The sequence below is a fragment of the Giraffa tippelskirchi genome, chromosome 9 (genome assembly GCF_054371585.1).
Source record: "Giraffa tippelskirchi isolate mGirTip1 chromosome 9, T2T-mGirTip1v1.2.pri, whole genome shotgun sequence".
Classification (NCBI taxonomy): domain Eukaryota; kingdom Metazoa; phylum Chordata; class Mammalia; order Artiodactyla; family Giraffidae; genus Giraffa; species Giraffa tippelskirchi.
The window spans coordinates 6,959,043-6,984,846 of NC_137283.1; the positions used below are offsets into that span (position 1 = coordinate 6,959,043).

Genomic DNA, 25,804 nt, shown 5'->3' on the forward strand with positions numbered 1-25,804 from the left:
ATTTTACCCACAGAATATATGGCTTCACACATTTTAATGCTCAGTCTTAAATGGCTTGTTGCTGTAGTTTGGTCCCTCAAGGAAAAAGTTTTCCCCGTTTCTCTCCTTCCTTTGTTCTTTTTTGTTGTGTTCTTTACCAAGGATTGGCATTCTGTGGCTCTAGAGCCAGCTCCTCCAGCGGGTACAGGAGCGGGCAGGGTTGTCGGGGACCCCCCACAGCGGAGGGCTGCGCAGCAGGGCGGGGAAGCCAGCGCGGCCCTTCCCCTGAGGTATAGTTCTTCCGGTCTGATGACCTGTCAGATCCACTGAGTGGTTGGTCAAGCAGATTGGACAGTGACTCGAGGAAGTGGTGGGGCAGGTTGGGGAGGGGGGTCAGTATTTTCAGTGGCAGCTATCAGAAGTGGGGTGATTTCTCCAGAGCCAAGCATGCGTCTGGTGTGACCAGTTTGCAGGAATTGTGCAGCGTGGAGTGTTGTTCCCCAAGAGGAAGTGGAGGGTGAGCGAGAAGGTGGTAAGAGATGCCTCAGGGTGGATGGGAAGGCACTCCGAGAAGAGGAGTATGAATGTTAGTTTTAGTTTCATCCGAGGAAACATACTTTGATGACTCTTGAGCAGAGAGTTTTGCATGCACGTATTCAAGTATTTTTTAATAGGGAGCTTGCTTTTAATCGTAGACTCTTTCACCCTGTTCTAATTTGACATGGTGTCTCATGGGGAAAAAGGTAAAAACTGAGGAAAACCAGTTTTTACCTCGTACATAATTAGTTTGGGAAACAGAATCCTGCTGCAAATCTTACATGACTGATTTCTGGACCCAAAGTGGGCTTGACAGTGGGCTGGAGCAGTAATAGCCCCCCTACTGTCAGGAGAGGCCAGGGCAGGCTTTTCCCAGCAAGCCTGCCTGAGGCGAGGCCTGTCCTAGACTCTGGCCCTGGAGCCTGTGTCTGGGAGCTGGAGAGGAGTCGGCTTTAGCAGCAAGGTGGCCTGCCACCTGGGCAGGTAGGTGTCTGGGTGCCTGGAGAAGTAGATCTACAGTGTTGAAAGCTGTGAATCTTAGAGTGATGGCCTATTAAACACCTACACAGACACTGAGAAATTGCTCCAGCCTTTGTGTAGGAAACAGAAGATGCAAGCTTCTGCTTTTAAGAAGCTTATGTTTTGCCCTGGCCTTTGGCAAGAGTCACAAATGGAAACGGATATTTCAGTTGTGTGACTGTCATTCAAGTAGGCCGTGAGTTGATGATGGCCGAGGGCCTCTAGAGACCTAGGCCTTTATTTTATTTGTTTATTCTTGACTGCACTGGGTCTTCGTTGTTGTGCACGAGCTTTCTCTAGCTGCGGCGAGCAGAGACTATGCTCTTGTTGTGCTGGGAGTACTTCTCTTGTTGCAGAGCACAGGCTCCAGGGTACGCAGGCTTCAGTAGTTGTGGCACATGGGTTTAGTTGCCCCTTGCCATGTGGGATCTTCCCAGGCCAGGGATCGAACCAGTGTCTCCTGCATTGCAAGGAAGATTTTTAACCACTAGACCACCAGGGAAGCCCAAGACCTAACCCTAACCTTTAACAGTCATTCTTTTTCTTCATAAGCAGTGCATATCTGAGTGATGAATGAATGTTTATTGCCATTCAAAAATAAAACTATAAGTCAAAAGAGGAAATTAAGTCACCCTAATCTCACCACACAGAGCTGACCACTGAAGTGACTCCTGAAAATAGGAGATAACTAGCGAGTGCCTCCCTCCTTTGGGCCCTGGAGTCTTCCATCACAGAGGACTCCCCCTGGGGGTCGTTGCCGCGGGACAGCCTTGTTAGGGAAGACAGCTGTTGAGGAGGTGAGGATGACTGTAGGCTTGTCAGGAAAATCCTTTTGGTAGTGACACTACTTGCTGCTCTTAAGAGACTCTCTTCTATGAACAGGGTTCAGATTTTACATTATGTGCTCAGTAACAAAATGTAAACTTATAACATTTCAATTAAATTCTGGTTTCTTCCTATTTAAAAAGGCAGATTATGGGACTTCCCTGGCGGTCCAGTTGTTAAGGCTCCACGCTCCCAATGCAGGGACCGCAGGTTCTATCCCTGGTCGGGGAACTAAGATCCCTTGTGCCACACGACGCAGCCAAAAAGTAAAAAGAACAATAACAGATGATAAAAAAAAATAGATTGCATGTGTGTGCATAGTTATGTATGCACTAGAAAAATCACAATGTAATGCATCCTTTATACTTTAGTTTTAGGGCAGTCTTATGAACTGGCAAAGAAGCAGTGTGACAGTGTGGGAAGAACCATGAATGGGGGGTCCAGGTGTTGACTGTTGGTCCTGACCCTAGTCCTATACTCCAAGCTAGAGAGTTTGTTTAGTCACTTTGGATCTCACTTTCTACTCTCATAAAACAAGGACCCACACTAGGCAGCCTCTGGCCCTCATCACCGCCTCAGGGCGTAGGTCTCAGTTTCCTTGTGCCAGTCTACTCTTGCGCGTTGCTAGGGGTTGAGGGGCTACTTTTCCGTTAGTGGGCAGTTTTCTAAGGTTCCAGCAGCCGGGAGTGAGGCCGTGAGGAGGAAACAGACTGCTTCTGAATTTGCCCGCCTGTGCTTTTACCAGAGGGGCATTTCTGGTCAGAGAATTTCAGAGGATTAGAAAACTGTGTTGCTAGGATGCTCACATTCTTCCCAGACTGAAATTACAACCGGAGTGCACTTGATGGTATACATATGTATTGTAATTTGTAAACATAACTCAAAACGCTGTATCTAATGCCAGGTCATTTGTGGTCGGCCATTCAGCTCTCATTTCCATCTGGCAGGGTTTATTTTGAGATCGCTGTGTGGGGCGGTTGTTTAACATTCAAATGATCTATCAGTGTTGAGTCTTTAGCTAGACTTGTTTTAAATGAGCTGCCCATTAAGTAGGAAACCAAACAGAGGTTTACGTTTCCAGCCCAACCTAGCAAAATCAGTGTGACTTATGTTTTTTATCTTCACATTTATTCATCCTGGTTTTTTTTTTTTGTCTTGAATATTCATTTAGGATAATACTACCTATGTGAATGAAATTCTTTTAGTTACTGTTGATACTGTGGCTTAGCAAAAGCTATAGACTTCGTAATAGTTTCAGAGAAGAATGTTTTACAGTAAGCTCAGCTTACTGTAAAAAATGGATTTTTTTTACACCCGAAAAAAATGGATTTTTCGGTAAGTTAATTGTGTTTCTTCGCAGAGTCGCAAATGTGCTTCAATAGCTTTATTTCTAGGATATTAAAAGAAATGTTCTGTGGGAGTAAGTTCCCACTAGGCAATTAACGACATTTTTTTACAGGCTAAGTATATATTGTTAACTCCAGTGGGTTATTTCGTGGGAGATGGGATGGAAGCTAAGGATGATTTAGGTAAAGATCTAACCTGAGCCTCAGGTGGTGGTTTGCCCATCGTTCTAATTCTTACCGTCAGCACTGTGGCTTCCCCGCTCCTTGCCTGGTGCCCGGATTGCCACAGCTGGCAATCCAGGCCGTCCTTTCCCGAGTAACAAACATCATCCCCGCCGCCCCGTGACTCAGGTCTCCTCAGCCCTCGTCTTTCGTGTTCCAGATGCTCCATACTCGCCTGCAGTGCCTACGTGGCTCTGGCTTTGGGTGATAACCTTATGGCTCTGAATCACGCAGATAAACTTCTTCAGCAGCCCAAGCTGTCAGGATCTCTGAAGTAAGTGTGACTCACCCTGTGTGTTTGTTTTGTTTGGAGGGTGTCCGTGAGTCTGTGGTGCATATTGCCTCTCTGACTTCCCCAGTGGAATGTAAATCATCTTAGGGAAAGCAAAAAAGTTTCTTAGTTTGCTAATTGTTTGGGTTTGGTAGTGAAGCTTTTTTTCGTTTGCTGCACTGTGAGGGTTATTGGAAACGGCATTTGCCGTGCTGCGCATGAGGAAGCGGAAACTCTGGACTCTATTCTGGGTCTGAGGGGGCACATTATCACATACTAACTCCCAAAACAAGCTGAGTCCTCAGTGAAAAGACCCACATGAAAAGGAGTTTGGTCAACGGATAAATCTGCTTTGAATTTAAAATATTTTCCCAAACGACTACACCATTTCCAGAGAACATGAGTCTTATTTAAACTCTTCAGATGCCTCTTCAATATTAATGTCATTGTCACTCAAAAATTTTCTAAAGCACATCATCTTTTCTTTTATGAAAATGGAGTAGCACGCAGCATTCTTTGAATCTTTGTATGATGCTGATGCTGGAAATTTTATCCAAGACCATGGGTACAAACATCAGGACGGTTGTTTTTACATTCTTCCTTTCTGTACATAGTTACAGTTTCCAAAATACGTTCTTTTCCCTTTTCAGTGGCCTTTGTTTATAACATGCAACACTTAGAACTGTGAGGTCATACCCTGAGGAACAGCTCTGTAAATGTTTATTTTTGCCTTTTATAAAAGTATTACGTTATACAAGCATCTGAAGTTAACATTGATTGAGACTTCCCTGGCGGTCCATTGGTTAACACCCCGTGCTTCCACGACAGCGGGGCATGGATTCGATCCCTGGTCGGGGAACTAAGACTCCACAGGCTGCACGGCGAGGCCCCCCGCCCCCCCCCCAAAAAAAAAGAGCATCCAGGAACAGAGAGACTTTGTCACAATTCAAGTTTGAGAGTTCCTGCTCTCCTGTGAGAAAATCTTATCTGTTCTCCAGGCCTAGAGGGTCCTGGGCTTGAGATCAAGGCAGTCAGGTTGCCCTCTAAGGCACCTTCCTGTGGCCCAGCGCTGAGAAGTACCAGCCAGGAACCTTAGCCTGTGCCTGCCAGACACCCGCTGCTCAGACCACGGCCTGTGCCGTGCATGGCCATCGGTAGAGCAGAGTTTTGTGTGTGTGTTTCTTTTTAACAAAAATGAAACACAAATCCTCGCTGCTTTTTTTTTTAATTCTCTGACTGACATGGTCATCACCGTTGTCAAATAATCCTAATTAGATTCTTTACTTGCCATCTGTGGGGGGGTTTTCAACCTCCTTTATCAATTTCTCCCCTCTGAACATCAAAGCAACCACATTCTTAGGTTTTAGGATTTCTTGAGGGGTTGACGGAGCCATGTCTGATCATTTCGTCTGTAATTCTCTTTAACCATTCTACCCTCATGCTTGGTCTCTAATCACTGGCCAGAACCCCCGTCTCTGCAGTGAGGATAAGCCTTTCTGCCTTAGACAGCCCAGGTACCACAGCGGCTTTACCTTCGTGTACCTCGTCCGAAGGTCTGGGCTCTGAGTGTCATGAAGGCTTTTTTTTTTTTTTTTTTTAAAGTAAATTCACAGAATTTGAAGTGGTTCTCTGAATTTGTATGTTTATGGGTGGGAGGAGGGTATTTTTGTCTTTTTATTTTTTGGCCTTGCCAGGGCATGCGGGTTTTGAGTTCCCTGATCGGGAATCGAATCTGCACTTCCTGCTTGGAAGCACGGTGTCCTAACCACTGGACCAGCAGGAAAGTCTAATGTGTCTGTGTTTTGTAACGACTATTGGCTTATGGATTCTGGCTTAATGCAGTTTTTTAAATATCTTATTTCAACATATATTTAAAGTTACTGATTTTTTTAAGTTGTCATTTCTGTTAGGGTATCTGGTGGGGAAGCAAAATGGAAGAGCATTACATTTAAGATAGATTAATAAGAACCTGATTTGTAGCGCAGGGAACTCAGTGCTCTCTGCTGACCTACATGAGAATAGAATCTAACAAATAGCGGAAATATGTATATGTATAACTGATGTACTTTGCTGTACAGCAGAAACTAACACAACATTGGAAGTCAACTATACTCCACAGAAAATTAATTTAAAGAAGTGGGGGCATTACAGCTCCTGCTAGTTAGAAGAAAGAAATTGCTTAATAAAGAGATAGCTCTTAAGAAAAAGAGAGAGAGAGAGATGGCGCTTGGGAATTCCCTGGTGGCCCGGTGCTGAGGACTCGGTGCTCTCACTGCTGAGGGCCTGGGTTTGATCCCCAGTCAGGGAATGGAATCCCACAGGCCATGCAGCAGAGCCAAAAAAGAAAAGAAAGAGAAATGCTCTTGAGTGTGCATAAATCCCAGAAAATGGTCAAATTGGAACTAGTCTAAGGTTTGAGGACTCAGGGTCCATGTAGACAGACTCAGTTGAGACAGGCTGGCTAAAGGAGTTGGGAACTGAACTGGCCTTTCAAAGGAGGTAGGTTTTGGCCAGGCTTTGCAGCCCAGGAGGCAAGGCTGCAGGAAGCGCAGTGGGGTGTCCGCCCAGGACAGTGATGGGAACAGAGGAACCTTTGGGGGAGTGAGATGTTGACTGAATACAGGAAAGTGGAACCCAACTGTGGAGAGCTTTAAATCTACAAAAGTTTAGTTTTGTTCTCAAGTAGAAAGGAGTCATTAGGATTTTGAGCAGAGGTGTATTATGTCTAAGCCTATGTTAATTTTGAAAAATCAATCAGATGATCTTGGGGAAAATGGCTCAAAGCAAGACACTGGAAGAACCAGTCTATTGTAAACCTGGAGGAAACACAGCTGCCTGACAGCAGCTGGACCCAGAAGAAGGGATGTGAAGGGGAGGACACTTTTGCAATAGAAGTGAAGTTGATCCAGGGCCTTCCCTCAGGGTCTGGTGGTTAAGAATCCGCCTGCCAATGCAGGGGACACAGGTTCTATCCCCGGTCGGTAAAGATCCCACATGCTGCGGGGCAACTAAGCCTGAAGCCCATGTCCTACAGCCACTGAACCCTGCATGCACCTAAAGCCTGTGCTCTGCACAAGAAAAGCCACCACAGTGAGAAGTTCATGCCCTGCAGCTAGGGAGCAGCCCCCTCTCCCCTCGACTAGAGAGAGCCAACATGGAGCAGTGAAGACAGACCCGGTGCAGCCAGAAGCTATAAAGAAATTGAAAGGAAACAACAATGAAATAGAGCTGATCCGACCCAAATCTAGTCAGGTGCCCTGGTGCCTTCTGACTGATTCAGCAGCACAGGCCTGGGAACCCTGACTCGGATCCTCCACTCCCAGGGCACACATCCTAGGATCTGCCACTTACTTTAGAACTTCGTCACTCCCTTATGGTATTTTCTGTATAAATAGAGCAGCATACATTTGTTGACTATATTTTAAATTTTTATTGAAATACAGTTGATTTACTGCCCACTTTAAACTGCTCTCTTCAGACGTGTCATTTGTTCCTGCTTAGCTAACAAAAAGTACTGTATATTTTAAGATATTTTTAAAGAGAAAAATTTAGGTGATTCTTAACATGTGAAATTTTTACATATACACCAGATTTTATTAATACATCGGGTATTTTTGTGATGACCTATGTTTCAATTTGGAACCTGTTTTTTTTTTCGTTTCAGATTCCTGGGTCATTTATATGCTGCAGAAGCCCTCATCTCTCTGGATAGAATCTCCGATGCTATTACTCACTTGAACCCAGAGAATGTCACTGATGTCTCCTTGGGGATCTCTTCAAACGAGCAGGACCAAGGTTAAGGGAGACATGTTTGATCAGAACTCTTCGCCATTTCCACTACCTTTCCATTGTAACTCAGGATGTGTAGAAATTTAAGGACATGGTTGTGAAGGGAAGGGAGTTTTAGGTCGGCAGTCTGGAGTTTGGCCATACTTACTATGTACTAATTGCTAAATTCCAACATTTGAAACGCTGATGGTGTTACAGCGATTCGTTTTTAGTGGTTTTTTTTTAATATATTTATTTATTTGGTTGTTTGGAGCCTTAGTTGTAGCATACAAACTCAGTTGCAGCATGTAGTTCCCCGACTGGGGATTGAATCTGGGCCCCCTCCTTTGGGAGCGTGGAGTCTTAACCACTGGACCACTGAGGAAGTCCAGAACAATTTGTTTTGATTCTTATACTGTGTTTTTCTCTGTGGAGGGATTCCACAATCCCAGGGAGAGTAAAAACACATTCAAAAGTCAGTTTTAAATCATGGCTAAATTTGTGAGGGAGTAAGACTAGAATTCCCTTTATTCGAGGTTACTTCCCAGACTTGGGGTGGTGGTGGGTGGGAGGTGGCATTCTCGTGTCTTTTATTAGAACCTGTGTGCTTAGTTGCTCTGTCGTGTCTGACTCTTTGCGACCCCATGGACTGTAGCCCTCCAGGCACCTCTGACCATGGTGATTCTCCAGGGAAGAATACTGGAGTGGGTTGCCATGTCCTCCTCCAGGTCATCTTCCTAATCCAGGGATGGAACCCAGGTCTCCCACATTGCAGGCAGATTCTTGACCATCTGAGCCACCAGTGTTATTAGAACCTCCACTACGTACAAAGGAAATACTGTGACAGATTGCCTTAATATTATTTCCATTTCATAAAGAAAATGAAGTTTTTGGAAAAGATACTCTTTTTGCCTGGCCCCCTCAGATTTATTTTCATGTCTTTGTAGGATCAGACAAAGGTGAAAATGAAGCAATGGAATCCTGTAAGTAAGACATTTTGTAAACACTTGAGTAGCCCAGACTGCTTCCCAAAGACTCGCCCTCGAGCCCTCGTGTCCTTCCTCTGCCCGCCTGAGCAGGATAGCCGGGCTGCAATTCTGGGCAGCTTCTCGGGCGGTGGAGGGGTTGCTTCCGTGCCCCCGGCCCGGCCTCTTCACGCGGGTCTGCTTTTCTCCCCAGCTGGGAAACGGGCCCCTCAGTGCTACCCCAGTTCCGTCAGCTCGGCCCGGACCGTGATGCTGTTCAACCTGGGCAGTGCCTACTGCCTGAGGAGTGAGTACGACAAAGCCCGGAAGTGTCTCCACCAGGTGAGGCTGGGCGGCGCCGGGCGCCTTGCGGAGCGGCTGGCAGGGGACTTGGGATTGCGAAGCTCTGTTATTCTCTTTGCATTCTGACTTCTGCTCAGTTTGAACATTGGAATATGACTCCTCCAGACATACTCTTTTTAAAAAGTATTTACTTGGCTGTGCCGGGTCTTAGTTGCAGATACAGGATCTTTAGTTGCAGCATGCGGGATCTAGTTCCCTGAACAGGGATTGAACCCAGGCCCCTTGCACTGGGAGCATGGAGTCTTAGCCACTGGACCACCAAGGAAGTCCCCGGACATATTCTTGCAAGGTACACGACTGACTGTTGTTGCAAATGAACCTAGGCACGTAGTGGAGCGTTTTCCTGAAGATTTTGATCATCAATATTTCAAAAGATTGTTAACCACATCTATATCAGTACTCAGATCAATAATGGTGTTCCATATAGTTGAACCCAGGGCATCTGTAAACCTTGCATACTAAAATGATAACCTATCCGAGACATATGAAGTGAAAAGAACAAATAAATGCACAACAGTTTTATGTAATCCGGTATATGCATACAGGAGCTCTGGATGAAGACACCAGAAACTGCTAACATTGGCTACAGGGGGTGACAAGATAGGTGCTGTGTGGCTGGAGCACTGAAATGGGAGACTGTTCCCTGGATATCTGTTTGCTTTTTAGTTTTGAATTGCGTGAATCTCTGTCCACTCAAAAAGTTAAATTACAAATACACCTTTTTAGAAAGAAGGGTTCACAAAGTCAGTCCCCAAGAAATTCTGCACACAATGAAAGTTCCTGGTGCGGTGTAACTGAAGTAGACCTCTGACTTCTACCACCAAGAGGGGGCCTCATCAGCAGGTCTCGGGGGGACTTTTGCTCGGGGCTCTTTAGGTCCCCTGCCCGTCCTTGGACCAGTCACAGCCAGGGACCCAACCTGTAGTAGGGGAACAGGTACTGCCATTGGCAGCCCCAGAGGGGTTCCACAGAACTGGAAAGGGTTCATCCTCAGATGTGTGTTAATTCAGTACCTTCCTGGCGGTCCAGTGGTTAGGTCCACACTTCCACAGTAGGGGGAATGGGTTCAGTCCCTGGTTGGGGAACTAAGATCCTACAAGGTGCAGGGCATGGCCAAAACAAAAAGCAAGCATAGGCAAGAGCTAGAAGAATCCCAAGCAGAAGGAGACCAAGAGAGAAGGAGGGCTTTCTCCTGTTAGGAACTCATTATGGGTTAGACAAGGGAAGATAAATATGTACTAAAAATTACATGTCTAGTTTAATTGGGAAGGATGAAGACAAAGACAGCTGAGGGCCATCTGAGCAGAACTGTAGTGTCCCAGTGAGCTTGAGTAAGTTTGCTGACTTGACATTGGTAGGTTGACATTCTTTTTCTTTTTTTTGGCATTACTCAGAGTTTGTATCTTAAGCTACCCGTTTCTCATGGGTCTCTCTTTTGTTTTGAGTGAAGGCTGCCTCAATGATCCATCCCAAAGAGGTGCCCCCTGAAGCCATCCTGCTGGCCGTCTACCTTGAGCTGCAGAATGGTGAGTGGCTCTTCTCTTGACTGTAGCCCTGCAAAGAGCCAGAGATTTTTGGTGTCTGCTTTTTCTCTTAGAAATGGAAGAGATATTACCCCTCACATTCTTCTAAACAAGGGAGTTTCTGATATCTTGCAAATTCCTGCTTCTTGCAGGTTAAGTGTATATCCTTTTATCTGTGAAAATGCAGAATAGCATGACTTCTGACAATTATAATTAATCTCTACTAATTAACCTTTCTCTTAGGCATCCAAATGACTCTTAATTGAGAACCTGAGACAGAATGCAGTGGCTTTGGGTTGTACACCTTAGTGTTTTAAACACAGATGTGGTTAATAAGCTTTGCCGTAAGCCAGTTCCTGCTGAGGATTTTTTATTCAAGCCTAAATCCAGGTCATGCCTCTGGGGGCATATATGACCTAGAAGAAAGGCTGTGGGCCCTACATGAGAGATGATGTGAAGAGAAAAGGAGAGCTGAGGGGGAGAGATGAGGGGAGACAGAAGCATTAGGAATTGTTCATCATACTCTTGCTGATTGTGGAAATCCTTACAAGCCTCCCCTCTTTTTATTGCTGAAGAAGGCACCCTGCAGGCCTCGTCCTCCTGAAAGGCGTGGCAGGGTTAGTGCGCCATCCGGGGCCCTTCTAAGTTCTCAAGCTGGGCTCTACCTTAAAATCGATGCAGAGCTTTTTACCGTTCTGTCCCCTCGCTCACACGCTAGGTTCCTTAAATCAGAATTCCCCAGGGTGGTGCAGGGGGCGTCACGTGATCCCAGCATACAGCAGCGGCTGCAGACCACTGGCTTCTCCGTCATCTTTTCCTCCCTTTTGAGACTTGATGGGCTTGCTTTGTTAGGTGGTGCTATTGTTACATGCTTTTTTGTAATGAGAAGTGTTTTTATAGGTAATACCCAGCTGGCCTTACAGATCATCAAAAGGAATCAGCTGCTCCCTGCAGTGAAAACACTCTCTGAAATGAGAAAGAAGCCAGTGTTCCAGCCCGTCCACCCGATCCAGCCCATCCAAATGCCAGCGTTCACTGTGCAGAGAAAGTGATAGTTTGCTCGTGGAAAACTGTTACCTGAGACCCAGGGGAATATTTACAAGCCTTTTTAGTTGTATCACAGCCAAATGAATAAAAGACAGATGCTGAAGGGTGCTAGTTTTGAAGACACAATTTTGAAACGACTTTAACCCCTGATTTTTTTTTTTTTTTTTAATATTTTTGGCTGGAAGCTTACATACAGTTAAGGATTCACAAACTCATTTTCATGTGTTTTCCATATAATCTTTGCTAGATTATTCATTTTAAGCCATTATGTGATATATCTGTCAAAGGCAATTAAAACACAGTCTTATCAGAACAGTCTTGTTAAATACATTTTGTCTTTTTTGCAGTGGTCACAGTATGTTGGCATTCGAGATTTCATGTTAAAGTTTTAAAAATGGAGAACACCTTGTGAGCAGATGAGTAGCCAGTCCAGAAGTTGTGCAGGGCAGAAGGCGGGGGAGGCTGACGTGTCATAAGCCTAGATGTGGCTAAAGGGGCCAGAAAATGCATAGTAAGACCCATAGGGCTAGTCAGGTTGGGTTAAGAAGCGATGACTGATAGGAATCAATTATGGCTTAAAAACTACAGATGAAGACAAACAGCGTACAGGGCACTGGTCATGTTCACCCTCTTGGCAGAAGCACCAGTTAGGGAGTCTGTTAGCAGGGAGTTCAAGGCTCATCGCTAATCCCTTTGCAGATGCAAACGAGAACTTAAAAGCTTCTTTCTCATAAGTGACAGGTATGTGTTGCGGGATTGACCTGGCCAAAATTTGTCGATAGGGTCAATACATTAAACTTAAAAGTAGGAAAAACAAAACACACTGCAGACTGACTTTGGAAACCCTGGGTGACCCCTCAGTCAGTATCAGGTTTGGAGGATGCATGAAAGCTGGCCTTTCAGGATCTTCCCTGCTGCCGGCATCTCTCTAGTTCCCGACTTTGAAGACCAGGTTCACACTAGCTGAATCTGCATGGTTCCTCAGTTTTCACAAATGGAGAGGGGACCATTCAGATACGCACATGGTTTATCAGAAACTGCATCGGAATTATTTTGTTGAAATCAAACATTTTAGTTAGGGATCTACATGAACTGAGTGTGATAGGACCAGACATTACCCACAAGGGGCTCAGAGAAGGGGGAGTGGTCTTTCTTCCATTTGAACATGGCATGGGTGTGCACAGGGCCTTGGCCGCTCTTGCCATGTGGGAGTTGTTCTCCCTGGTGGCTCTGCAGCAAAGAATCCGCCTGCCCGTGCAGGAGACGCAGGTTCGATCTGTGGGTCAGGAAGATTCCCTGGAGAAGAAAATGGCAACCCACTCCAGTATTCTTGCCTGGAGAATCCCATGGACAGAGGAGCCTGGCAGGGCTACAGTCCATAGGGTCGCAAAAGAGTCGGATACGACTTAGGGGTTAAACAAGTTGTTTTATATACAGAGTAGATTCCTTCCTGGAGGATACAGCAAACAGAGGTGGCCTAGCTCCCTTGGGCCTCTCGAAGCCTTTTCCAAATGAGATGGGAGTCATAGGCTGCACTGGTGTTGGTCCAAGTCTGCAGGAGCTGCCTCCCCAAGCCCCAGATCAGCAGCGGTTCTGTGGGACCCACATGTATGCTGCAGGATGGTAGCAGCTTTGCTTGTTGCTATTCAGTCGCTCAGTCGTTTCCAACTCTTTGTGACCCCGTGGACTGCAGCACACCAGGCTTCCCTGTCCTTCACTCTCTCTCCAAGTTTGCTCAAACTCATGTCCATTGAGTCACTGATGCCATCCAGCTATCTCATCCTCTGTCGCCCCCTTCTCCTCCTGCCCTCTATCTTTCCCAGCATCATCGTCTTTTGCAGTGAGTCCGCTTTTTGCATCAGGTGGCCAAAGGATTAGAGCTTAGCCAGGGAATTTTCCAGACAAAGCCCACGTGCTTCATAAATTGCGAACCCACCAGGTCTGGGATAGCATGTGGGTGGTAGAAGGCCTATAAGTGAACTCGAAGGCAATACATCTTTGGAGACATCTCAAGAAATTGAAACTTTCCCCACTTGCTGATTAGTTAGAGGGAAAGCAGGAATAGCTAAGAGGCAGATGAGGCCCCACGTTGCTGTTAAATAATACCCTTGGCTGTGAGTAGCACAAAGTGGATCCGTGACTTAAACGAAGATCGTTTCTTTCCCACTTGAGAAGGGGAACCATAGGCAGCGGGTGAGCTTGGCTTTAGTGCTCAGTGATGCTATCAGGGACTCGGCTCTGTTTTCCCACACCATCCTCCTTAGCTTCTGGACTTTTATCCCCCTGGTCACAGGACGTTCCAGCCCTATATCTGCACTGACGAAGATGAAGGCAAGACTTCCCTGGTGGTCAGTGGTAAAGAATCCTCTTGCCAATGCAGGGAACACAGGTTGGATCCCTGGTCCAGGAAGATTCCATGTGCCGCAGGGCAACTAAGCCCATGCTCCGCAGCAAGAGAAGCCACCACCACAAGAGCTCTGAGCTCCACAGTGAAAAGTAGCCCCCACTCACCGCAACTAGAGAGAGCCCACTCGAAGCAGCGAAGACCCAGCGCAGCCAAAAACAACATTTGAAAAGAAGCAGCGGGTAAAGGCACCCTATCGTGATCGGAAACCATCAGGAACAAAGTTTCCCCCGAAACCCTCAGCAGACCTCGGCCTCCATCTCCTCTGTAGTTCAAATCATGTATCCATCCTTAGCGGCAGGTGCTGGTACAACCCTGCACATCTTATGAGAAGCCTGGTGAAGGGTTTTCCCAGCTGCAGCACTCTAGATCTGATGCATTGTTGTCAAATTCTGACCCCAGCAGTCCAGCTCTCTCCTCCACAGCCGCCCTCAGCAGATCTGGGCGCAGTAAATGTAGGCTCTACACCTCTGTGACTTGTCTTTCTGAGCCCCTCAGCCAGGAAGGCTTCTCCCATTCATTTTTTTCCACCACAGTCTGTTAACCACCATCTCTGCTAATGGAGGGGCTTCCCTGGTAGCTCAGCTGGTAAAGAATCCGCCTGCAGAAAACAACAAAATTCTGCAAAGCAATTATACTTCAATAGAAAAAAAAAGAATCCTGCAATGCGGGAGACCCCGGTTCGATTCCTGGGTCAGGAAGATCCCCTGGAGAAGGGATAGGCTACCCGCTCCAGTATTCTTCGGCTTCCCTGGTGGCTCAGCTGGTAAAGAAGCTCCATATTCTGGCCTGGAGAATTCCATATAGTCCATGGGGTTGCAGAGTCAGACACGACTGAGCAACTTTCACTTCCTGATAATGGAGGTAATCCTAACTGTGCTGAGAGGTTTTAGATGCCATGTCCTGGAAGTTTTTCCTCACTGTCCCAATTTCTCCACCCCCCACCCCGCACCCTTTGTGTCGCGATCGTACCTTTCTTCTATGGTATATGATGTTCTGCAGTTTAACAGGCGTGGGGGCTGTCAGAGGGTGGTGTCAGAGGTGAGGGGGTTGTGAATTCTGAGACGGGCCCCCTTAGCTTTTGTTCAAGCCCCACCGCCTGTTCAGCAACACAGAGGGCCAGAATCCACGGCACGGGTCCCTTCACAGACTGCACAGGGCGGCCCCCAGCAGAGCCAGTGCCTTCAAGGGTCTCTCCTGTCCCACTCGTACCCCTACCCTCTTCTCAGAACAGCACTCTTGGTGTTCCCACCATGCAGAACCCCTCATGGGCCAGTCTGCTGGGAGCTCTGCCCCTTACTCAACCCAAGTGCCTTGATGTCTGTTGAGGTTTTTGACCCTCTGCACAGTGAAGCGACCTTTCCTCAGGGCCTCCTGTGAAAATTTAAAATGAGATGCCGAATGCAAAGACATTCACTACGGGTGAGTTCATTTACCTTCCTGATGCCTAAAATACCTGCTCAGCCCAGTCATCCTCGATGCTGTCTTCCTCTTGGCCTCACCTCTCAGGCGCCCATCCAGCCCCACTCTTGGAAGCCACCCGGAGAAAGGTGAGCAGTGCCATTGTGAACCCTGGAGCCAGACGGCTGGACTGGCTTCAAATGTCACCGCTCTCACCGGAACAGACTTGGTCTGCAGCACAGTATTTTGCCTCTTTGTGCCTCAGTTTCTTTTTTCATCTGTGAAGTGAGGACAATACCAGCACCTCTCTCACAGACTTGGAATGAGGTTTAAAGCCCTGGACATTGTTGTTGCTGGATATGAGCTGCGGATGTTCAAAAGGAAATTCTTAATTTTTTACTGGGTAATAATGAAGGATAATCAAAGCAGAGACTGCTGAGCCACTGAAACTGGGGTGTTGGGTGGGAGAGAGCAAGGGGACCCTTCGAGGAAAAGGACTGCCTCCTGCACTGTGGCTGTGTCCAGTGTCTGGGCCGCGAGGGGTGTTCAGTATATACTGGCATCATCCTATGTTCTCATCCTGTTCTTAAGCTGCCTCCCCCAGGCCCTCATCCTTTGACAGGAGGTCCCTTCCCCACCCTTTGCTCCTCACCTCACCTGCCCCTGCAGCACAGCCCTGACTCCCACCAGAGAGGTGTCTCTGCACGCTAACCACTCCCCTCTCCCCACTGAGCTTCTCTTACACCCCGTGTGTTACATCCAGACTGGAATCCGCTGTCCCCCAACGTGGTCACCATTTCCCATCCCTAGGCCTTGGTCCCTGTTTCAGTGTGTGCATGCTCTGGCCCTTTCACACGGCCTCCTGGACCCTGACTCCCAGGGCGATAACCTGCTCTGTCCCAAGTCTTCATTCATTCCACACATGCCACCCAGAGGAGTTTCCGGGATGGTAAGCTTTTCAGGGGAGCCCCATGGTAACCCGGCAGATTTTTCAGGCCCAGTCTACTTCTGTTCTTCATCATCTCTCCTTCCCCTTCCTGGATCCTGAATACTTTGAAAACAGGGCTGTGCCTTACACAGTGTGTGGATCGTTCTAGATAATAAAGTCTGCAGAACAGATTCTGGGTGCCTTCCTTTCTAGGTGGGGCAGTGGCACAGGAACTGCTCTCAAGGTGGGGATGGCTTATTAACATAATCCCAGGATTCGCAGGGGGCCTCAGCATCCTTGACCCTCTGAGCCTCATCAAGCCAGTTAAATAGTGACCCAGCATGGGTGGGTTACTGGTCAAACTCAGCCGGCCCAGCCTAAAGTAACCAAACTCCCTTCCCAGAGCAGTTGGCACACTAGGCTTGGCTTCCTCTCTGGGAAGAACCGGGCCGACGTGCGGGCTCCTGGGTGGGGGTGGGAGTGGGAGTGCCCCGGGAGGAGGCAGTGCAGTTCATTAGCCCCCTCATTTGGGGCAAAGGGGATCCGTGTGGTGACAAACAATGGTCCAGGAGGATTTAGGCGGATTTGGCCAAGTGTCCCTGTGGGCCCCCAGCCTCCTCCTAATCCAGTCCACATTTCTGGCTACTTAAGATCACATTAAATGTCAAAGCCGGCGTTTAGGGAAATATCTACATTTCGGATGCATCGCCCTAGTCAAAAGAAAAGCTGGAGCGAACCTTCGAGCATTTGGCGCGAGAGGCGCTCTGTGTGGTCCGGAGTGTGAATGGGGAGAGGGGGGCGGCGCCCTCGCGGCCTCCCGCCCTGGAATGCGGGCTTTTCACATGTAGAAAATGCTAATGCTTTGTCCCAGCCCCGGCCTCCCGGAGGCGCGGAGGCGCCCGGCCGGATTGTCCCAGCCGCATCTGCATGCGAGCGGCCCCACCCCCAGCGCCCTCCTCCCTCCCCCAGCGCGGCTTTCCTGGGCTGGTGGGACTGCGCGCAGGCCGCCTGCAAGCGCCCTCTGCCATCCCCGAGCCCCTGCTAAAGCCACAGGTAGCTAGCTACTCTGGACGAACATCCTTTCCCCTGAGGCAGCAGGCAGGTGAATTTTTTTTTTTTTTACTCCAGTTTTAAAATTTTATTTCACACTTGCAGTTATTTTTTAGGACCCAGGGTATTCCATCGAGGCAGATCAAGAATTTTCATGAAGCATCCTTCTGTCCAATTTCCTACTGATGGTCTTGGGGCAAGAACCCTGCGTTTGATGTGACATTTTTTCCCCCAAAGTCACCATTTCGCGGCTCAGCCTCAGAAGGAGCAGCCGAGGGCCCGCAGGTGGCGGGGGGCAGGGGAGACTCCAAAGGATTAAGCGGGGGCCGCGGCGAAGGCGCGCGCGGGCTGGAGGAACCTGCTCGGCCAGCGCGGTGCGCGGGCCTCGGGGCTCAGAGCGCCACCTGCCGGCGGCTGGGTCGACGCGGTGAACCGGCCCAGGGGAGCCGAGGGGGCGCCCACCCGGGGAGCCCCTCTTTCCCGGCCAGGCTCCACGTTTACCGGCTCGGAGAGCCACCCCACCCGCGGGCGCCGCGCGTTAGCGACCCGGCATTTCCCAGCGCCAAGCTTTCGTTCTGGCCGACACCCGGGGGCCCAAATGCAGGCGGAAAATACAACGAGATCCTGCCCAACAAACGTTAACTCCGGTCCCTCCAGTCCTTACAGTGTTTCTTTGATTAATTACATTCCTTCTCATTTTACTAATTCTCCTATATTTATTGTGTTGGCTTTATTTTTAGTTGTCATAGTAATTTTCTTCTATTTCATTTTTGTTTCGTTATTCCACTTTATTATTTTACTTGGCTTATTAATTCATTTTATATTCATTTTGTTTTTACTGACTATTTCATTAATTTCATTTCTGCTTTTATTTTTATTTTCTCTTTATTCTATTTTTTATTTTATTCATTTTTATTCATGAATTATCTCATTAATTCATTTGTTTTTATTGTCTCTTATTTTACTTTACTTGTGGTTGAAGGGAAAAAGATGGCTATCTTTTTCATCCTATCCTGCCTCTGAGTTTTAAGAAATAGTGAAAATGAATACTCTTCAGCTAATTATTTTCAGTGTTTGTCTCATCTCCACAACTAAATTGGAAGCAACTTGAAAGTCGGGAACAAGGTTTGATGTCATCATTGGGCCAGGGACATGGGTTGAGCAAAAGCCATTAATAAATATTTCTCCAGTTGACACAATGTGAAACCCACACTGCATGTTTGATCAATCAGATATTTAAACTCCATCAAGGTACCTGCTCTGGGCACAGATTCCCAGCCTCTAGGGCTCCAAGCCAAAATTAGGATGGGAGACAAGGACCCAAGAATTGGAACAAAGCATCATGGAGGGAGTTTCACTTCAGGTGGTCAGGTAGAGGGGGCAGGAGACAGCTGCAGGTGACTGGACCACAGCGGGTATGTTTCAGATTAAACTAGGAAAGAAGTTCTAAGGTGTGTTTTGTTTTTTGTTTTTCTTGTCACACTGCAGTGGGTCTTAGCTGCTGGAGAGAGAGTGGTCTGTAATTTGAGGTAGGTAAGGGTTCCTTTGTCAGAGAAGTCTCAGCCCTGAGACCCTCTGGTTCTTTGAGTTCCACAGGGCTCCCCACTTCCCTGAAGACCTTGTGCAATATGGTGTATGTCTTATGTTATTTGAGGGGAAGAGAAGAACGAGTCACTATTTGCCATCAATTCTCTGGAAAGCACTGGGAATTACACTTAAGAATTTTCACCTTATCTTCCCTCAACTTATTATTCTGAAAAAAATTAAATTTATGGAAAAGATGAAAAAGAGGTTTAGTGAACATGCTTATACCCTGGATACACCAGTTAACACTTTGCTAATATTTGCTTCGGGCTTTCCAGGTGGCGCAGTGATGAGGAATCCTCCTTCGAATGCAGGAGACTTGGGTTCAGGTTCGATCCCTGAGTCGGAAAGATCTCCTGGAGGAGGGCATGGCAACCCACTCCAGTATTCTTGCCTGGAGAATCTCATGGACAAAGAAGCCTGGTGGGGTATAGTCCGTGGGGCCACAGAGAGTCAGATGTGACTTAGTGACTAAACAAAAAGCTCACACAGGGCGTCTACCGCCTGGCGTGGGATGGGAAGGGTAGAAAGAAAGAAGCTTCCTTCCAATCCTGGACCCCGTGGCTCCTGTAGCCACAGTCAGCAGTAGGGCCAAGGGTCCTTGAACACGATTTCTGCTGCTCCCGCAGGAAAGGGCACCGCCCAGGTATAACTTTCAGTGAGGCTCTTGTCACTCAAACTGGGCAAAAGATGGGTTTCTAATCCATGAATTTGGGGAGGTGTCCCATTCTGCTTTTTCATTTGTTTGTGTAGCATCTCCTTGCCCACCCTCTCCTCCTGGATCTGGCTTCAGGAATTGTAGGGAACATTCAGTCTGAAACCCAGCAGCCTGGGTCCAGATCCCAATCCCACTCACTACTTCCTGTGTGACTTTGGGCAAGTTACTGCACCTCTCTGTGCTGCAGTCTCCTCATTTGTAAAATGGCATCAGAGTAACAGGAACCCCATAGGCCTGTGATGAAGCTTAAGTGAGTTGCTATCTGTGAAGCTCTAGGAAAAGAGCCTGGCACCTAGTAAGTACCAGTTCAGTGAAGGTTAAACAAATTAATGCAGAGGCTGCTATAAAGCGCCTTGTGGAGATCCCAAGTCGGGCTCTCTTCTGCAGTTTGGGAAAGAAAGAAGGATGGGTTCACAGGAAAGTCCTGGCCATTGGTCTCCTACTTCCTGGCTGTGTGACTCTGTGCAAATTGCTTGCTCTCTCTGGACCTCAGCTTCCACCTCTATAAAATGAGAGTAATGCTCCCTTCAGAGCGCAGAGTCAAGGAGAAGTGCTTCCTTAGCAAAGCTGCTCAGCAAATCGTCTCTAGCTGTTTCAAGAGCAGTGTCCTGAGTTTTTGATTTCTGCTTGTTAAAAGCCAACGTGCACTGCTGTAATGAATTAGGAGGAAAAGAGCCTCCCTTGGCTGCCCCTTGCCTGGAGTTGTTACTAAAACTTTTTCCACAAAAGACAGGCTGAGGTTATGGGGGGAAATCAGGGGTCCCCAACCTCTGGGGTCTAATGCCTGATAAAATGAGGTGGAGCTGGTGTAATAATAGAAATAAAGTACGCAACAAATGTAATGTGCTTGAAGCATCCCCAAACCATCCCCTCTACTCCCGGTCCTTAGGAAAACTGTCTTCTATGAAATCTGTCCCTGGTGCCAAAATGGCCGGGGACTGCCGGGGACTAGGATCGTAGAGTAGGGTCCTCTCTGTTCATCCCCCTCCCCACCTTTTTGTGATATTCCGCAATCTTGAGGAGGAATGGGTACAGAACAAGAAAGGGGATAAAGTTTTGAACAGAGAGGTTAACCATAAACTCAGCAGAGGAATTTGGTTTTGGTTGCACTTCCATTCCAATGTTCTCCAACTCTTCAAGGGAATGGGGCAACCACCACTTACTACTATTTCCAGCTGAAATGCGGTTTTGTTGCTGTTGTTTGGTTGCTAACTCCTTCTCTTTTGTGACCCTGTGAACTGTAGCCTACCAGCCTCCTCTATGCATGGGATTCCCCCAACAAGAATACTGGAGTGGGTTGCTTTTTCCTTCTCCAGGGTATCTTCCTGACCCAGGCATTGAACCTGTGTCTCCTGCATTGGCAAGTGGATTCTTTACCACTGAGCCACCAGGGAAGCCCTGCCTAACTTGAGGAATGGACACAGAGTTGGAAGTAATCTCAATTTCAAGCTTTGTATCAGTATTTTATATTATGAAAACATTGCCTCTCTCTGATTATTTTGTCATAGCACCTGGACAAAATTTTTAAAATTAGTAGACATTACAATGAGGATAACAATCAAAATGCATCTTGTATTATTTTCTGAATGTGTCTTTTCCATCCTGGACATTGGGGTCAAAAATATGGTTGGGGGACTTCCCTGGGGGGCTCAGTGGTAAAGAATCCACCTGTCTATTCAGGAGACATGGGTTCCATCCCTGGTCTGGGAAGATCCCACATACCACGGAGCAACTAAGCCCATGCACAACTATTAAGCTTGTGCTCTAAAGCCTGGGAGCTGCAAATACTGAGCCCCCACGTCCTAGAGCCCATGCTCTGATACAAGAGAAGACCATGCACTGCACACAGCAAAGAAGACCCAGCACAGCCAAAAATAAATACATAAAATTTTTTTTTTTTTTTAAATAATATATGGTTTGAAGGAATGTCCCTTGTGGTGTAGCAGTTAAGACTCTGTGCTCCCACTGCAGAGGGCTCGGGTTCTATCCCCGCTTGGGAAACTAAGATCCCACACGCCGAGTGGTTCAGCCAAAAGGTTTTTTAAAATACCAAAAGTAAAAAAAATAATAATAATAAAATATGGTTTGCAACAAAACAATAGCTTTCCATAGTATTATTTAAATTTCTTACCCAGTTCAGCAGTATGATCTGAAAGTTATCAAGTGTTTCCAATATAATTTAATATACCACATAATCCAATCTACTTTACTATTTTTCCTGAGATGCCTAGGGGCCCTTGGGAATACTCAAACTTAGCTAGAGAAAGAAACGTACAATCTGTTATCAAAAAAATCCCAGTATTCCAGGAAAATTTTGTTCTTTTAACAGGGAGAAAAAAACCCAAATTCCAGGGAATTCCCTGGCTGGCCAGTGGTTAGGACTCAGTGTTCTCACTGCTGAGGGTACAGGTTCAATCCCTGGTCCCGAAACTAAGATCCCAGAAGCTGCATGGCAGGTCAGGAAGGAAAAAATAAATCCCATCTTCTACCAGTTTACTATTAGTAACAAACTTTATTTACCTAATTAAATCCATTCTAATTTTAATCACTCCTGACAACGTACAAAAATCTTCTCTTAAAGTTCCCTTTTCTCACAAAGCTTTTACCACTTTTTGTATCCATATGATCTCTTATTTTTCCCCATCCAGAAACAGCTCTTGAACAAAATTTTCACCGTTTTTCCTCAACAAAGACATCTCCATTCTTTATACCTTTTCTCGCTGACAACACATATAGTTGCTTTACACTCTGAAATGCTTTCCTTGTCAGGCTAGTAGCTTTCATTACATATTTACAATTTTTAACCCTTAAAAGCCTTAACAAAACCAAGAAACAAGTAATTGAACTGTTACACCAGCATTTTCTGATTGAAAAACTTAACATATTCCATAATCTCCAAAAACTTAAATTTTTCCCATAGCACTATTTCTCTTTAATGTGGAACAACAGAGTGTGTTTAATGAACCCCAAACATCTTTTGAAGTTCTACCGATTAACCTAAGGTTGACGTCTCAGGCAAAGTGGGCTTTGTTTGTATTTTAAGGACATGATAAGAGTTCACTTCAAGCTTTCTCCTAGGCACATTTTTGTTCTCTCAGGATTAGAATTTTGAATTTTTATCAGCCCAGCTTTCTCTGCTACAAAACCTGTCCTCCACATCAGATACACATCAGAACCAATTCACAAAATGCCCAAATAGCACACTTCCTACTCAAAAGATAAGTTATCCGGGTGCACACTGGTGGACTTACTGGTGTCCTGGAGCTTGTCAGCTCTCATCAGAGCTGTCTTTTCGTTCCACCAAGGAAAAACGTAGTTTGGCCATCACTGCTGAGCCGGGGAGAAACAGAGGATCCCCAAAACAAATGGTTTCCACTGGGAACGTCCTCTCAAACCTCCTCCTGAGGCCAGCGGCTCCCATAGCCTTCCCAGTGCATCATGAAGGTGGTGCCTTGGCTCGGGAACGACTCCCTCTCTGGAGCCCGATTTGCAAGAACACAGCCTCACATTGGGCACCAACATCTGTTAGCAGGGCTTTCCTGGTGGTTCACCGCTTAAGACTGCATTCCCAGTACAGGGGCCCTGGGTTTGATCCCTGGTCAGGGAACTAGTTCTCACGTGCTACGACTATAAAGATCCCTCATGTGGCAACACAGATCCTGAGTGCTGCAACTAAGACTCAGTGAAGCCAAAAAAAGTGGGTAGGCACGCCAAGATAGGGCAAGATCTCCAAAATACAATGCTCCTTAGAATATACATAGATATGGGTTCTGCTGCTACTGCTGCTAAGTCACCTCAGTCGTGTCCGACTCTGTGCGACCCCATAGACGGCAGCCCAGCAGGCTCCGCCGTCCCTGGGATTCTCCAGGCAAGAACACTGGAGTGGGTTGCCATTTCCTTCTTCAATGCATGAAAGTAAAAAGTGAAAGTGAAGTCGCTCAGTCGTGTCCGACTCTTAGTAACCCCATGGGCTGCAGCCTACCAGGCTCCTCTATCCATGGGATTTTCCAGGCAAGAATACTGGAGTGGGCTGCCATTGCCTTCTCCGAGATATGGATTCAATACATTTCAAAAGTATAAACTTTGGAATCCAATAAAATAAGATTCAAGAAAGTAGGTCCAGGTGCTTGAAGCTTAAAAGCCAGTAAACAGCAAGAAACACCTGGAGTAATAGGCAAATTTGGCCTTAGAGTACAGAATGAAGCAGGGCAAAGGCTAATAGAGTTTTGCCAACAGAACGCACTGGTCATAGCAAACACCCTCTTCCAACAACACAAGAAGACTCTACACGTGGACATCACCCGATGGTCAACACCGAAATCAGATTGATTATATTCTTTGCAGCCAAAGATGGAGACGCTATATACAGTCAGCAAAAACAAGACGGGGAGCTGGCTGTGGCTCAGATCATGAACTCCTTATTGTCAAATTCAGACTGAAATTGAAGAAAGTAGGGAAAACCACTAGACCATTCAGGCATGACCTAAATCAAATCCCTTATGATTATACAGTAGAAGTGAGAAATAGATTTAAGGGACTAGATCTGACAGACAGACTGCCTGATGAACTATGGACGGAGGTTCGTGACATTGTACAGGAGACAGGGATCAAGACCATCCCCATGGAAAAGAAATTCAAAAAAGCAAAATGGCTGTCTGAGGAGGCCTTACAAATGGCTGTGAAAAGAAGAGAAGTGAAAAGCAAAGGAGAAAAGGAAAGATATACCCATTTGAATGTAGAGTTCCAAAGAATAGCAAGGAGAGATAAGAAAGCCTTCTTCAGTGATCAGTGCAAAGAAATAGAGGAAAACAATAGAATAGGAAAGACTATAGACCTCTTCAAGAAAATTAGAAATATCAAGGGAACATCTCATGCAAAGATGAACTCAATAAAGGATAGATATGGTATGGACCTAAGAGAAGCAGAAGATATTAAGAAGAAGTGGCAAGAATACACAGAAGAACTGTACAAAAAAAGATCTTCACGACCCAGATAATCACAATGGTGTGATCACTAAGTGGGCCTTAGGAAGCATCACTACAAACAAAGCTAGTGGAGGTGATGGAATTCTAGTTGAACTATTTCAAATCCTAAAAGACAATGCTGTGAAAGTGTTGCACTCAATATGCCAGCAAATTTGGAAAACTCACCAGTGGCCACAGGACTGGAAAAGGTCAGTTTTCATTCCAATCCCAAAGAAAGGCAATGCCAAAGAATGCTCAAACTACCACACAATTGCACTCATCTCACACGCTAGCAAAGTAATGCTCAAAATTCTCCAAGCCAGGCTTCAGCAATATGTGAACCGTGAACTTCCAGATGTTCGAGCTGGTTTTAGAAAAGGCAAAGAAACCAGAGATCAAATTGCCAACATCTGCTGGGTCATCAAAAAAGAAAGAAAGTTCAGAAAAACATCCATTTCTGCTTTATTGGCTATGCCAAAGCCTTTGACTGTGTGGATCACAACAAACTGGAAAATTCTTCAAGAGATGGGAATCCCAGACCACCTGACCTGCCTCTTGAGAAATGTGTATGCAGGTCAGGAAGCAACAGTTAGAAGTGGACATGGAACAACAGACTGGTTCCAAATAGGAAAAGGAGTACGTCAAGGCTGTATATTGTCACCCTGCTTATTTAACTTATATACAGAGTACATCATGAGAAACACTGGGCTGGATGAAGCACAAGCTGGAATCAAGATTGCCAGGAGAAATATCAATAACCTCAGATATGCAGAGGACACCACCCTTATGGCAGAAAGTGAAGAAGAACTAAAGAGCCTCTTGATGAAAGTGAAAGAGGAGAGTGAGAAAGTTGGCTTAAAGTTCAACATTCAGAAAACTAAGATCATGGCATCTGGTCCCATCACTTCATGGAAATAGATGGGGAAACAGTGGCTGACTTTATTTTTGGGGTCTCCAAAATCACTGCAGATGGTGACTGCAGCCATGAAATTAAAAGACGCTTACTCCTTGGAAGGAAAGTTATGACCAACCTAGACAGCATAATAAAAAGCAGAGACATTACTTTGCCAACAAAGGTCCATCTAGACAAGGCTATGGTTTTTCCAGTAGTCATGTATGGATGTGAGAGTTGGACCATAAAGAAAGCTGAGCACCGAAGAATTGATGCTTTTGAACTGTGGTGTGGGAGAAGACTCTTGAGAGTCTCTTGGACTGCAAGGAGATCCACCCAGTCCATCCTAAATGAAATCGGTCTTGAGTGTTCATTGGAAGGACTGATGTTGAAGCTGAAACTCCAATACTTTGGCCACCTGATGCGAAGAGCTGACTCATTGGAAAAGACCCTGATGCTGAGAAAGATTCAGGGCAGGAGGAGAAGGGGACGACAGAG

The 25,804-nt window shown here is 46.4% G+C and overlaps 1 protein-coding gene across 42 annotated transcripts in view; it reads left to right on the plus strand.

Annotated features, from left to right (window-relative positions):
• The window catches only part of CNOT10 (CCR4-NOT transcription complex subunit 10), a 56,908-nt gene extending 45,230 nt beyond the window's left edge, over window positions 1–11,678 (plus strand). For 20 of the 42 annotated variants that reach the window (XR_014064567.1, XR_014064569.1, XR_014064568.1 and 17 more), the window contains 6 exons: window positions 3,589–3,702; window positions 7,364–7,494; window positions 8,415–8,450; window positions 8,647–8,774; window positions 10,246–10,321; window positions 11,219–11,678. Coding sequence is in view for 30 of the 42 variants with exons in the window: in XM_081527084.1 (XP_081383210.1) it covers window positions 3,589–3,702; window positions 7,364–7,494; window positions 8,415–8,450; window positions 8,647–8,774; window positions 10,246–10,321; window positions 11,219–11,370 (637 nt within the window). In the remaining 12 variants the exon portion in view is untranslated. Of the gene's footprint in view, window positions 1–3,588; window positions 3,703–7,363; window positions 7,527–8,414; window positions 8,451–8,646; window positions 8,775–10,245; window positions 10,344–11,170 lie in introns of all 42 variants that reach the window. The other 22 variants (XM_081527073.1, XM_081527074.1, XM_081527075.1 and 19 more) reach the window with 5 other exon arrangements.
• The last annotated feature ends 14,126 nt before the right edge of the window (window positions 11,679–25,804 follow it).